At 37.2% G+C, this 12,668-nt stretch overlaps 1 protein-coding gene across 7 annotated transcripts in view; it reads left to right on the top strand.

Annotated features, from left to right (window-relative positions):
* The window catches only part of TAF1A (TATA-box binding protein associated factor, RNA polymerase I subunit A), a 31,948-nt gene extending 19,280 nt beyond the window's left edge, over nucleotides 1–12,668 (top strand). For all 7 annotated transcript variants that reach the window (XM_043485527.1, XM_043485529.1, XM_043485528.1 and 4 more), the window contains 6 exons: nucleotides 4,303–4,433; nucleotides 5,703–5,861; nucleotides 6,890–6,956; nucleotides 7,693–7,816; nucleotides 9,332–9,486; nucleotides 12,208–12,668. In XM_043485527.1, coding sequence (XP_043341462.1) covers nucleotides 4,303–4,433; nucleotides 5,703–5,861; nucleotides 6,890–6,956; nucleotides 7,693–7,816; nucleotides 9,332–9,486; nucleotides 12,208–12,320 — 749 coding nt within the window. In that variant the 3' untranslated portion in view covers nucleotides 12,321–12,668. The remainder of the gene's footprint in view (nucleotides 1–4,302; nucleotides 4,434–5,702; nucleotides 5,862–6,889; nucleotides 6,957–7,692; nucleotides 7,817–9,331; nucleotides 9,487–12,207) is intronic.

Raw genomic sequence — 12,668 nt, forward strand, 5'->3', positions numbered from 1 at the left:
TGTGATTGTATGGTTGAATTTGCTCTAGTTTATTCATTTTTGTTGTTGTGAAACAATACATTGTATGATATTCTTGCAATTTATTCCTTCTATATATTGATTGCCATTTAGGATTTAATAGTTTGGGGATATTATAATTAATGCTGCTTTGAAATTCTTGGGCACGGATAGTGGTACACATATGCGTGTGTTTCTTGGAGTAGAATTGTTGTCACTAAGCATGTGTATCTTCAGCTTTACTACATAATAGGCTAAACTCTTTGCAAAGTGGTTACTAATTTATATCCCATTAGTAGTCTGTTTTGAGTTTTCTTTTGTCTCTTCTCCTCATTGTTTATTATTATCAGAAGTTTTCATGTCACCCAATTTATTATGTGGTATGGTAATCTCTCTTTTTTTAAAATAACAGCTTTATTGAGAATTGAGATATGATTCTTGATATGGTTCACCCACTTGTTGTCATTGTTGTTAAGTCACTAAGTCCTGTCCGACTCTTTGCAACCCTGTGGACTGCAGAAAGCCAGGCTTCCCTGTCCTTCACTATCTCCTTGAGTTTGCTCAAACTCATGTCCATTGAGTCAGTGATGCCATACAATCATCTCATCATCTGTCATCCCCTTCTGCTCTTACCCTCGGTTTTTTCCAGCATCAGGGTCTTTTCCAGTGAGTCAGCTCTTAACATCAGGTGGCCAAAGGATTGGAGCTTCAGCTTCAGCACCAGTCCTTCCAGTGAACATTCAAGGTTGATTTCCTTTAGGATTACCTGGTTTGGTCTCCTTGGTGTTCAAGGGACTCTCAAGAGTCTTCTCCAGCACCACAGTTCGAAAGCATCAGTTCTTCGGCACTCAGCCTTCTTAATGGTGCAACTCTCATATCCATGCATGACTTCTAGAGAAACCATGGCTTTGACTATGACCATATGGGCCTTTGTCAGTAAAGTGATGATTCTGTTTTTTAATACACTGTTTAGGTTTGTCATAGCCATTCTTCCAAGGAGCAAGTGTCTTTTAACTTCATGGCATGCAGTCACCATCCACATTGATTTTGGAGCCCAAGAAAATGAAATTTGACACTGTTTCTACAATTTCCCCATCTATTTGCCATGAAGTGATAGGGCTGGATGCCGTGATCTTTGTTTTTTGAATGTTGAGTTTTAAGCCAGCTTTTTCACTCTCCTCTTTCACCTTCATCAAGAGGCTCTTTAGTTCCTTCACTTTCTGCCATTAAAGTGGTATCATCTGCATATCTGAGGTTGTTGATATTTCTCCCGACAATCTTGATTCCAGCTTGTGATTAATTCAACCCAGCATTTCACATGATGTGCTCTGCTTATAAGTTAAATAAACAGGGTGACAATATACAGCCTTGATACACTCCTTTCCCAGTTTTGAACCAGTCCATTTTTCCATGTGCAGTTCTAACTGTTGCTTCTTGTCCTGCATACAGATTTCTCAGGGCCAGGTCAGGTAGTCTGGTATTCTCATCTCATTAAGAATATTCCACAGTTTGTTGTGGTGCATACAGTCAAAGGCTTTAGCATAGTCAGTGAAGCAGAAGTAAATGTTTTTTGGAACTCCCTTGCTTTTTCTATATTCTAGCATACGTTGGCAATTTGATCTCACTTAGAGTATAATAAATTCAGTGTTTTGTAATATATTCACAGTTGTTCATCCATTACCATCATCAATTTTAGAACAGTTTTGTCACCCCCAGAAAGAAAGCCTGCACCCGTTAGCAGTCCCTTTTGACTCTTCCCCAGTTCCTGCATTGCTAGGCAACCAGTAATCTACTTTCTGTCTCTGGAGATGTATTCTGGACAGTTCATACAAATGTAGTCCTGAAATATGTGGTCTTTTGTTACTGACTTCTTTCACTTAGCCTAATGTTTTTAAAGGTTCACCCATGTTGTAGCATGTAATGTCACTTAATTCCTTTTTATTTATTTATATTTCATTGTATGATTATACCACACTTAAGTATCCATTATCAGTTGGTGGACATTTGGGTGTTTGCACTTTTTCGCAATTTTGAATAATGTTGCTGTGAACTTTTGAGGGACCTCCATAGTGTTTTCCAAAGTAGCTGTGCCATTTTCCATTCCCACCAGCAGTATATGTGAAGGATACTGATTTCTTCATATCCTTCCCAATGCTGGCCATTGATAGGACTATCCCAGTGGGTGTGAGGTAGTGTGTTGTGGTTTTGATTTGCATTTCCTTAGAGGCTAATAGTGTTGAGCATCTTTTCATGTGCTTATGGGCCATTCGTATGTCTTCTTTGGAGAAATTTGCATTCAGATTCTTTTCTCCTAGGAGATTTTTAATTGAAGTACTTATTTTTTTTTTATTATTGAGTTATAAATCTTTATATATTCTAGGTCAAGTCCTTTATCAGATAGGTGCGGGATTTGGAAATGTTTTCTTTTATTCTGTGGGTTACCTTTTTCACTTTCTTAATGGTGTTTTTGAGACACAGAATGTTTTAATTTTGATGAAGTTTAGTTTATCTGTTTTTTTCTTTTGTTGCTTATGCTTTTGGTGTCACATCCAAGACACCATTGCCTACTCCAGGGTCACAAAGATTTAGACTAGTGTTTTCTTTTAAGAGGTGTGTAGTTTTACTCCTACATTTTGGTTTTTTGATTCATCTTGAGTGAATTTTTGTATATCATGTGAGGTAAGTAGAGGTTCAATTTTGTCATTTTACATGTGGATATTCAGTTGTTCCAGCACATTTATTGAAAAGACTATTTTTTTCCCACTGAATTGTCTTGGTACTCTTATCAAAAAATCACTTACTCATATATGAAGTTTTATTTATGACTGTAAATTCTCTCCCATTGATCTGTATATGTCCATTGTTGTTTAGTTGCTAAGTCATATCCAACTCTTTGCGACCCCATGGACTATAGCCCGCCAGGCTCTTCTGTCCATGGGATTTCCCAGGCAAGAATACTGGAATGGGTTGCTGTTTCCTTTTCTAGGGCAGTCTTCCTAAGAAAATTAAATCCATGTCTCTTGCATTGGCAGATGGATTCTTTACTGCTGAGCCACCCTGGAAGTTCATGTATGTGTGTATATATATATATACACCTATATCACACAGTCTCAGTTACAGGAGTTTTGTAGTGACTTCTGAGGTCACACTGTGAATCCTCCAAAAATTTTTTTAAAATATTATTTTGGCTCTTCTTGGTCTTTTGCATTTCCATATGGATTATAGGAATAGCTTGCCAATTTAAGCAAAAAAGCCAGCTGGGATTTTGATAGAAGTTGCATTAAAACTATAAGTTAATTTAATAAGTCTTCTAACCTTTGAACATGGGATGTGTTTCCATTTACTTAAGTCATTTTTAATTTCCTTGAACAATACTACTTTTCAGATATGATTTTTTATCTCTTTTGTAAAACTTATAGCTAAGTTGTTTCTTGTTTTTGATGCTATTATGCTATTGTAAATGGTATTATTTTCCTGATTTCATTTTTGGATGGTTTGTTGACTATTGTATGTTGATTTTATATTATACAACTATGAACTCATTAATTCTAATAAATTTTTAGTGGATTCTTAGGATTTTCTATGTAGAAAATCATGTCATCTTCAAGTAAAGAAAGTTTTAATTCTTTCTTTCTAATCTGAACATTGTTTATATCATTTTCTTGCTGAATTGCTTGGCCAGAACGTTCATGAGAGTGTTGAACAGAAGTGGCAGGAGAGGAATTCTCCCTTGCATGCAGTCTTTCATCATCAATTCTGATATTAGTTGTGAGTTTTTCACAAGATGCTCTTTATCAGATTGAAGAAATTTCTTCTATTCCTAGATATTGAGTGTTTTTATCATGAAAAGTTATTGAATTTTTATCAAATGCTTTTTCTGCAACAGTCGGGATGACTATGAGGTTTTTGTCATTATTCTGTTGATTTTATAATGTATTAATTGATTTCAGATGCTAAACAACTTTTCATTCCTGGAATAAATTCCACTTTATATGTTGCTGGGTTCAGTTTGCTAGTATTTTGTTAAGAATTTGTGCATCTGTGTAAGAGATGTTGGTCTGTAATTTTCTTGTGTTGTCATTGTCTGATTTTGGTATTTGGGTAATACTGATCTCTTAGGTAAGTTGGGAAGTGTTCTCTCTGTCCTTTTTTGGGGGATAGTTTGTAAAGAATTAGTACTCTTCTTTGTTAGAATTCACCAGTGAAGCCATTACAGTCTGAGCTTTTCTTATGTGTAGTTTATCAGTTACTGATTCTGCATTTTAAAGTACTGACTACTTTAAAAAATCTTTTGTCTTTGGGCAGATAAAGACGATTATGCTTACAACACAGCATCCCAGAATATGCTCAACCGCAGCTGGAAGACGTCTGTAAACCTTTGCGCATTGATTCAAATTCCTGGAGTTTGGGACCCTTTTGTGAAGAGTTATGTAGAGGTAAGTAGACTTTTCATAAGTTTTCATTAGTTTCATTTTGTTTTAAGCTTAATCTTTATTAGTCAGAAGGCAAATAATGGAAAAAAATATTTTTTAAACAATAGGATACCCTTTTTTTGTCTGAATAACATTTGCTTATTTTACTACTATACAGTAGCTGTTACTGTGTTTATTTTCACCACTGGATAACCTGTCATGGCCAGATGCAGGCACCCCTCAGTATCCATGTACAGTGAAGTCCCTTATATAAAATGGTGCAGTATTTGCATGTAACCAATGCATATCCTCTTGTATACTTTAAATCATCTCTAGATTGCTCTTAATACTTAACACAATATGAATGCTGTGTAAGTAGTTGCCTGTGTGCAACACATTCAAATTTTGCATTCTGGAACTTTCTGGAAATTTTATATTTCCAAATATTTTCAATCTGTGGATGGTTGAACCCCAAGATGCAAAACCCAAGGATGTAGGGCTCATGGATGGTGCAGGGGCGATGGACTATATTTATAAATAAATAGCACAATAGTTGTAAATGTCAATTCTATATTGTTCTGATTGAGCTTAAAAGAAAAGCAGAAAGATCTTTTATGATATGGTGGGATCTAGAAGGAAAAGGGGACAAAAATCTGAAACTAGGTCACAATATGTGAAATGAAGAATGGCTTTTAGAAGTTCTTAAGGACAACCTGTTATCTCAGAGTTATTGCAAAAGGACAGAGGACTAGGGATACATCATCAAAATACTTTGCTGTTTGAAAGTTTCACTAATGCTAAAGTGAGAATTACATTATCAGAACATAATCTCTGAAACTGGATGCCAGTGAATCTGGAAACTCCTGTGTCAGGATGGGAAAGAATGAAGGAAAGGAATTATAATTCCTATGCTCTCCTTTTGTGGCTGGAGTTTGTAGGGCACTGAGGTTAGTGGCATCATATGGTCTTTTTTTGGTCCTTAGTTTGCCCTATTTGAAGCCTTTATTTCTCACAGGAACAGTTCTTTTGTTGAAGTTGCTATATTTTTCAGTAACAAAATATGACAAGGAAAAATTGGGAAACTGTGTAGGCCTTTGATGTGATCTTCTGTGTTCCATGGAGGTTGTACAATACACTGGTGGAAGCAAAAACTAGCATCACTATTGTTCCCTATACAATAAATGTTATTTTTAAGTTGTATGATTTTCTGTGCTCATCAATGAAGTTGTACATGATGTTTCATATAGTTATCTTACAGAATCTAGCTAAGATAGTGTCACTTATTTTATGCAGATGCTGGAATTCTACGGGGATCGAGATGGTGCCCGAGAGGTGCTTAACAATTACGCCTATGATGAAAAGTTCCCATCAAATCCAAACGCTCATGTCTACTTATACAGGTTTCTAAAGAGAGAGAAGGCACCCAGAGAGAAACTGATAAGTGTGCTTAAGGTAGGGAATTCTTATGTCAGTGTGTGAACAGGGTTGGGAATCAAATACTTTAAGACATTCTTAGGTCACTACTTTCCAACTTTCATGTTCTTGCACCAAGAGAAAATGACAGTGTATGGATGATACACTGAGATAAAGACAGGAGGCTGTGGGCTTCAGGCAGATCCTCCTCTCATCAACTACTATTCCCCCATCCTCTGCCCAAGTGAGACTGAGGGGAGAGGATCAGTATTACAGAAACCCTTTGTCACCCTGATTGGAAAGTTCTGCATTGCTATTTTTGTTTTTAATTATTTAGTTTTTGGCTGTGCTGGGTCTTTGTTGCTGTGTGTGGGCTTTATCTAGCTGCAGCAAGTAGGGGCTACTCTCCTGTTGTGGAGTGTGGGCTCTAGGGACGTCGGCTTCAGTAGTGTTTGCTCCTGGACTCTTGTTGCAGGTCAGTAGTTATGGGCTTAGTTGCTCCACAGCATGTGGAATCTTCTCAGGCCAGGGATCGAACCTCTGTCCCCTATATTGGCAGATTTCTTAACCAGTGGACCACCAGGGAAGTTCCTTGACTTTTGAATACTCTTTATATAGAGTGTGTTCCTGAACACAATCTTCTAAAATAACTAGCCTTGCTTTTTTGTTTTATATACTTTGTGACCTTTTGTGATCAGTAAATACTAAATATCTTGTCTGTGTGATACTCTTTTTCTTTATTTTCTCCTCAGTCCTGGGTGCTGAAAAGAAAGTAAACTTTTCAAGTGTGGTCAACAGTATAAATATGGAGGAAAAAAAAAGTATTTGTTTATCCACACTGCCCACCCACCCAATCAGCTATCTTGTTTTTAGCAGGGATTTTTTTGTTTTAAATGTCTTTGCATAGAATACATTTTTATACCAAAATTAAAACTGGATAAAAGCAAAGTATCTTTTAAATCTTTGATTCATTTTCTGAGAGCATATTAGATAGTAAGAATTTTATCTGAAAGTATACTAACGCCTTTGGAATGGGTAATAAATTACAGTATTATTCTTTCTTCCAGATTTTGTATCAGATTGTACCATCTCATAAACTGATGTTAGAATTCCATAGGTTACTGCGAAAATCAGGTAAGTAGTTCTTGTTTTCTGTCTCTTCGTGCAGACAACCTGTAGACTAGGGCTCAGCCAACTGTTGCCGTGGGCCCGATCCAACTCTTGCCTGTTTTTATAAATCAAGTTCTGTTGGAGCACGGCCGTGCCCATTTATTTACATATCACCTGTGCCTGCTTTTGCCCTGCAACAGTAGAGTTGCATAGTTATGACAGCTTGTAAAGCTTGCATAACTTAAATGTTTAGTGTCTGCCCCTTTACAGAAAAAGTTTGCTGACCCATGCTGTAAAGTATTAGGCAATGGTTGCAAAAGAAAAACGGCTTCTATTTGTGTAATTCAGCTCATTTTAATCTTTACTGTTATTCAGCTCAGTATAGGAAAGAACATTTCTTGAAAGGAGGAAATATGCTTAAGTCCAATAGGTACTGGGACTGCCTCTGTCCCTCTCCTAATAGAAAAGAATATGTATGAAATGCCTCAATAGGGCAGGTACTTTAAATAATATTCTGAGTAGTATAAACCCATACAGAGGTCAGACTCACCACCCTGCTCTCATTAGCATGGACTAAGTTACTGAATTTTTCAGATTCATCACAGGAGCGTATGTTGATGATAAGTGTGATCACGTGAATTGTTTTAAGCTGTTAGACTTTAAGGCTTATGTTCAGTGGCATTTTGTCAATGGAATGTAAGCTTTTACTTTTGTGCTCTTCCGTGTTGTTTGTAAACTCTTAATTGTCTTGACATCGCAGACAAGCAAGAACACCATAAACTGGGATTGGAGGTATTATTTGGAATTTTAGATTTTGCTGGATGCACTAAAAATATAACTGCTTGGAAATACCTGGCAAAATATCTCAAACAGACTCTAATGGGGTAAGTGAGAAACACACAGTGTTTATTACTAGATCAGCATAAATAACACTTTATAAAATTTTAGCTAATATCTGTCCATTTTTAAAGTTCTTTGTTTATGTTTTTGGATTTCTTAAACTGTGTTTTTAGCTGTTTTCTTCTGAATACATCAGAAGACAGGAAGTAGGAAATCACAAGTAAAACATAAAAAATTCTATCAAGATTTTTTGTGCTATTAAAATAAATACTGTCAGTTACCACTACTCTGCTAAGGGGTAACTGTGTACTTTCTTTTCGAAAATAAAGATTAAAATGGGTCACTTCTACTCTTGATGAGATTCTTTGTAAAGCTTTTTGTAATTTGTGTCATCTGCTTGGAAGATCACATAGAAAGCAGCTTTTCTCCCAGCTATTTTCAGTGGTTTTTTTTTTAGGACCTTTTAAAACCATCTTGGTTATTCATTCAACAAATATTTATGAAGTCCCTTGTGAGCTGGGTATCTGAAACTATACCTTTGATCATAGTAATCATCAGTGCCACATTTTGAATATAAGAAAAGAAGTGGCCCTTATCATTTTTACCCTGTGCATGAAAATAAAGGATACCATGGAATGAAAGTTTCATTGAGTTATTATATCCATTTTAGTTTATTAGGAAATTAATTATCAGTGGAAACTTGCTTCAGGCTTCAGACCTGACTTGACCTTAGAGATAAAATAGTCTGATCATGAAGTGTTTTTGGTGCGATATGTTGGTGTGCTCACTGTAAGCCATTTTCCAAATCTCAACCTAAACCCCTACTGACCATAAGGTTCTTGAAGGCAGAGAAATGTGCTGTTCACTTCTTAAACCTCTAGAAGTTTTGCCACAAGGGCAAATAGGTGCTAAATACACCTTTGGTCAATTAAATTATTGATGAACACTTAGCATTGCCTGGGTTTAGCTGTCAAACCTATGTGTTTATGTAAATGTATAATAATGGCATCTCAATTTAGATAGTAATTCTTTCTAGCCTATAAAATTTAAGGTTTTAAAGAAACTTTTAAAGTAGTGAATAATAATAGCTAACATTTATTGAAACTTTGCTTTGTACTGGACAGCAGGCAAAGAGTTTTCTGTGACACCTGCCACACTGTGGACCAGTTTAATCCTAATAACAAAACTGTGAGATGGGTGCCATCAATGTACCCAAGGAACCTGAGTCTCAGAGAGATTAAGCAGCTTGCACAGGATCACATAGATAATCAATGGAAGATGCAGGATTTGAATTTGAGACTTTGACCTCAGAGTCTATGCTGGTAACCACTGTGCTGTGCTGAACTGGCTATTTCATTAGATGGAAAATGGGATCTGGAGATCAAGGAAGTCTAAAAAGGATTTGCTTTCATGTATGTTCTGTGCCATGGCTGTACCCGGAAGCTAGTTTCAGAGCATCTGCTTTGTCATCTTTCCATGGACCCAACTGAAGTTCACGTTCTGACCATATAGGTCTGTTTCCATCACTGACCTCCGCTTTTGACATTTTTCTTTTCCAGGAGTCATCTTGCCTGGGTTCAAGAAGAGTGGAACTCCAGGAAAAGCTGGTGGCCAAGCTTTCACTTCAGCTACTTTTGGGCAAAAAGGAATTGGAAGGATGATAAAACTTTGGCTTGTGAGAAAGCTTTGGTAGCTGGGTTATTATTAGGAAAAGGTACATGTTTTGTTTTCCTTTTATCTAGCTATAGCTTTTAGGTGATTTTGAAATTGCAATGTGGGCATTCATGCTGGAGAAATAACTGATGAATAGAAAAATAATCTTGAGTTGGGGGGCCAGTGATCTGTTACTAGGGAACTGTGGATTAAAACAGTGATTTCATAATGTTGATTGTCGTTGGTTTTTATGCTCTGATTTGAGTATCTTTTAAGAGCTATTAAGATAAAGGATGCAGACTTTTCACAACAAATGACCATTTGGCTGTGCTATAGAGAAAGTTGACTGAGATTGTCTATAAGAAATAGAAAAATATTCTTTATTGATTTCATTTTTAAATGACACTTTTATGTTCTATTAACTTCCCTGTTCCTGTAACAATGAGTCATTTCTTCCCTTATGAAAAGAAAAACATACCTCCTATTAACTTGGCTAAAAATTTTCTTAAAGGGAAATTGATCTTTTCTTTGGGGAGTATCTTGGCTATTAAAGCTCTTACCTGCTTTCTACCACTGAAATATGGAAAGGTGGCCAGTACTGAAATGAGACTTGTCCATCTTGTCCAGAGATGAAGGAAGGAACCTCACAGTGGCCACAAGTAAGCACTGTGTGGCCAGGGAATTTAAAGTGCTCTAAAGAGATTCTTCAGTATAGTTTGTGCTAATTTGGAATTTGCATTAGTATTCTCAGTTAATGTTTCAGATGGTTACTAAGATTAGCCAGATGCTGATTTTGTGGGAGGGAAGGGGTTAATAAACACGAGTGTAGTTTTAAACATTTCTCCCTGATATACTGACAAGACACAAAAATGTGATTTGGATTGTGATTTCCAACTTTATGAGTATAAAGGTTTCTAGTACAGATACCAGAATGTACCTGTGTTTGAGCAGGGTCTGAAGACCTGGGTTAACTTTCCAATTCTGTCCCTTACTCGCTGCATCACTTAGGCCAAGCAGGTAGCCTTTGGGAGCCTTCTGTGTGAGTTGGGCAGTGTAACAGCTGCCTGATTTGCTTACAGGATTGTTGTAAGCATCACATGCAGCTCACGTTAAAGTGCTGCGTGAGTTCTAAAGTATCCTGCGAATATCAGGCATAAAATGCCTGAGAGTGGGCTCACTGCTTCCATCTTTCAGGGTGTTAGTGTGGGGGTTAAGTCAGTCTGTCGGGAGCTGAGCTGGGTTTTGTTCTTGGTCTGGTTACCCTCATTACACCCTGGATTTGAATTCCCGCCGTCATCTGCCTTTGCTCTGTGCTCGGAGCAGGGTGTAGGGGCTGCCTTCCTCCCATGGGCCACTCGAGGCGACTAGGCCCACTCCTCCCTCGAGGGGCCTTTCCCTCCTGGCCGTCCAGGCTGCTCGGCTGTCATGTGACTTCAGCTCGGGCGGGCTTGAAGTTAGGAGATTGTAGTTTATTTGGCTTTTTCTCTGTGTTACGATGGGAGCAAAGTTCTTTCCAGCTTTCTGTGTTCTAGACAGAAGCAGAAATCTGTATTTCGTTTTTGCTAAAGTGGCAGATACATTTAGAAGCACAAATTATTAACACTGCATACGCCACTGCTTCCCAGCTAACAAAACATTAGCAAGTCTCACATACTATTTTCAGGGATAATAAACTCATTACTCTAGGTACAATATATATCTTAGCAATTTCCAGGAAAAAGGAATAGATGCAAGCTGAGACTGTAACAATGTTAATTTTTTATATGTGATTTATGGTCTCATTTATTAAATAGAAAATCCCTTATAATACTCAGCTTACATTTTTCTTACAGGAATTTGACTCATGTCTCTCAGATACTTAACTAGTGATCCTGTTAGCACTGTTAGAGTATGAAAAGCAGGTAGAAGGTCTGATGAGCACCTTTGGCAGAGCTCCTTGATCGCCTCTGGCTGCCTGCTAGATGGTGGGAATAAGAGATAATTTTTGATCTCTTCTAACCTAGAATTTGTCTGTCCTCATTCTTCACATCAAGGTTTTCTACAGAAGACTTTCTAATTGTTACAGATACCTCTGTGACTGTTTCACCAAGTTGTCGAAAAGGAAGCTATTGTAGTTTGCTTCTGGAGAAGGCTTATTTAATATATGAATGTGATATGCATGGGCTTCCCTGGTAGCTCCTGCAATGCAGGAGACCCTGGTTCGATTCCTGGTTTGGGAAGTTCCCCTGGAGAAGGGATAGGCTACCCACTCCAGTATTCTTGGGCTTCCCTGGTGGCTCAGATGGTAAAGAATCTGCCTGCAATGTTGGGAGACCTGAGTTCGATCCCTGGGTTGGGAAGGTCCCCTGGAGGAGGGCATGGCAACCCCCTCCAGTACTCTTGCCTGGAGAATCCTCATGGACAGAGGAGCCTGGCGGGCTGCAGTCCATGGGTTCGCAAAGAGTCAGACATGACTGAACAGCTAAGCAGAGCACAGTATGATATGCGTATCAGCTTAACTAAGGTTTGGGAGGGAAGGTAGAAAACAAGCTGAAGTATATGCTTTAATCATGATGGATCAGAAGTATTTTTGTAGGCAGGAAGCAGTCCATTTCCCTGGTGACAGTGCTGAGAATGAGCTTAGACATATCTGCATAGGTAATACAAATCCATCTGTTTATATAACCAGCAGTGTGCCAGAGTTGAAGCAGAATTTTTACAATGTAGAAAAGCACCTGAAGAATTTGGTTAAGTGTTAAAACTTTTTGTTTATTTTGCCTTGATTTTTTTTTTTTTTTTTTAGGTTGTAAATATTTTCGGTATGTTTCAAAGCAAGATCATCAAGTGTTAAAGAAGAAAATGAAGCAGATGAAGAAATCAGTGAAAAAATACAGCATTGTAAATTCAGGACTCTGATACTGAATTTTAGTTATTTCAGATTAGTAGCTACAGAGTAGTAATTCAGTGATAGTTTTAAGTGTATTTATTTATTTGGTATTTTAAGGAAGTAGTTTATTTGACTACAAAAAGTTTGTATACTTTTTTATATATTTTTTTACTATCAGTTATAGCTAGAGGAAGAGTCTCATTTGTTCTTTGTAAGTACATTTTTCCCTTTTGTACTGTTAAATGTAACATTAAGTAATAATTCAAATAAAAATATATTTGTTTAATCTGAGAATATAGCACTACAGCAGTTAACTGCAGTTTGCAGCTAATTTGCCTCTGACCATTGTGTAATAAAATATAACTTGTGGGACTGTT

Source organism: Cervus canadensis, chromosome 13, assembly GCF_019320065.1.
Source record: "Cervus canadensis isolate Bull #8, Minnesota chromosome 13, ASM1932006v1, whole genome shotgun sequence".
Classification (NCBI taxonomy): domain Eukaryota; kingdom Metazoa; phylum Chordata; class Mammalia; order Artiodactyla; family Cervidae; genus Cervus; species Cervus canadensis.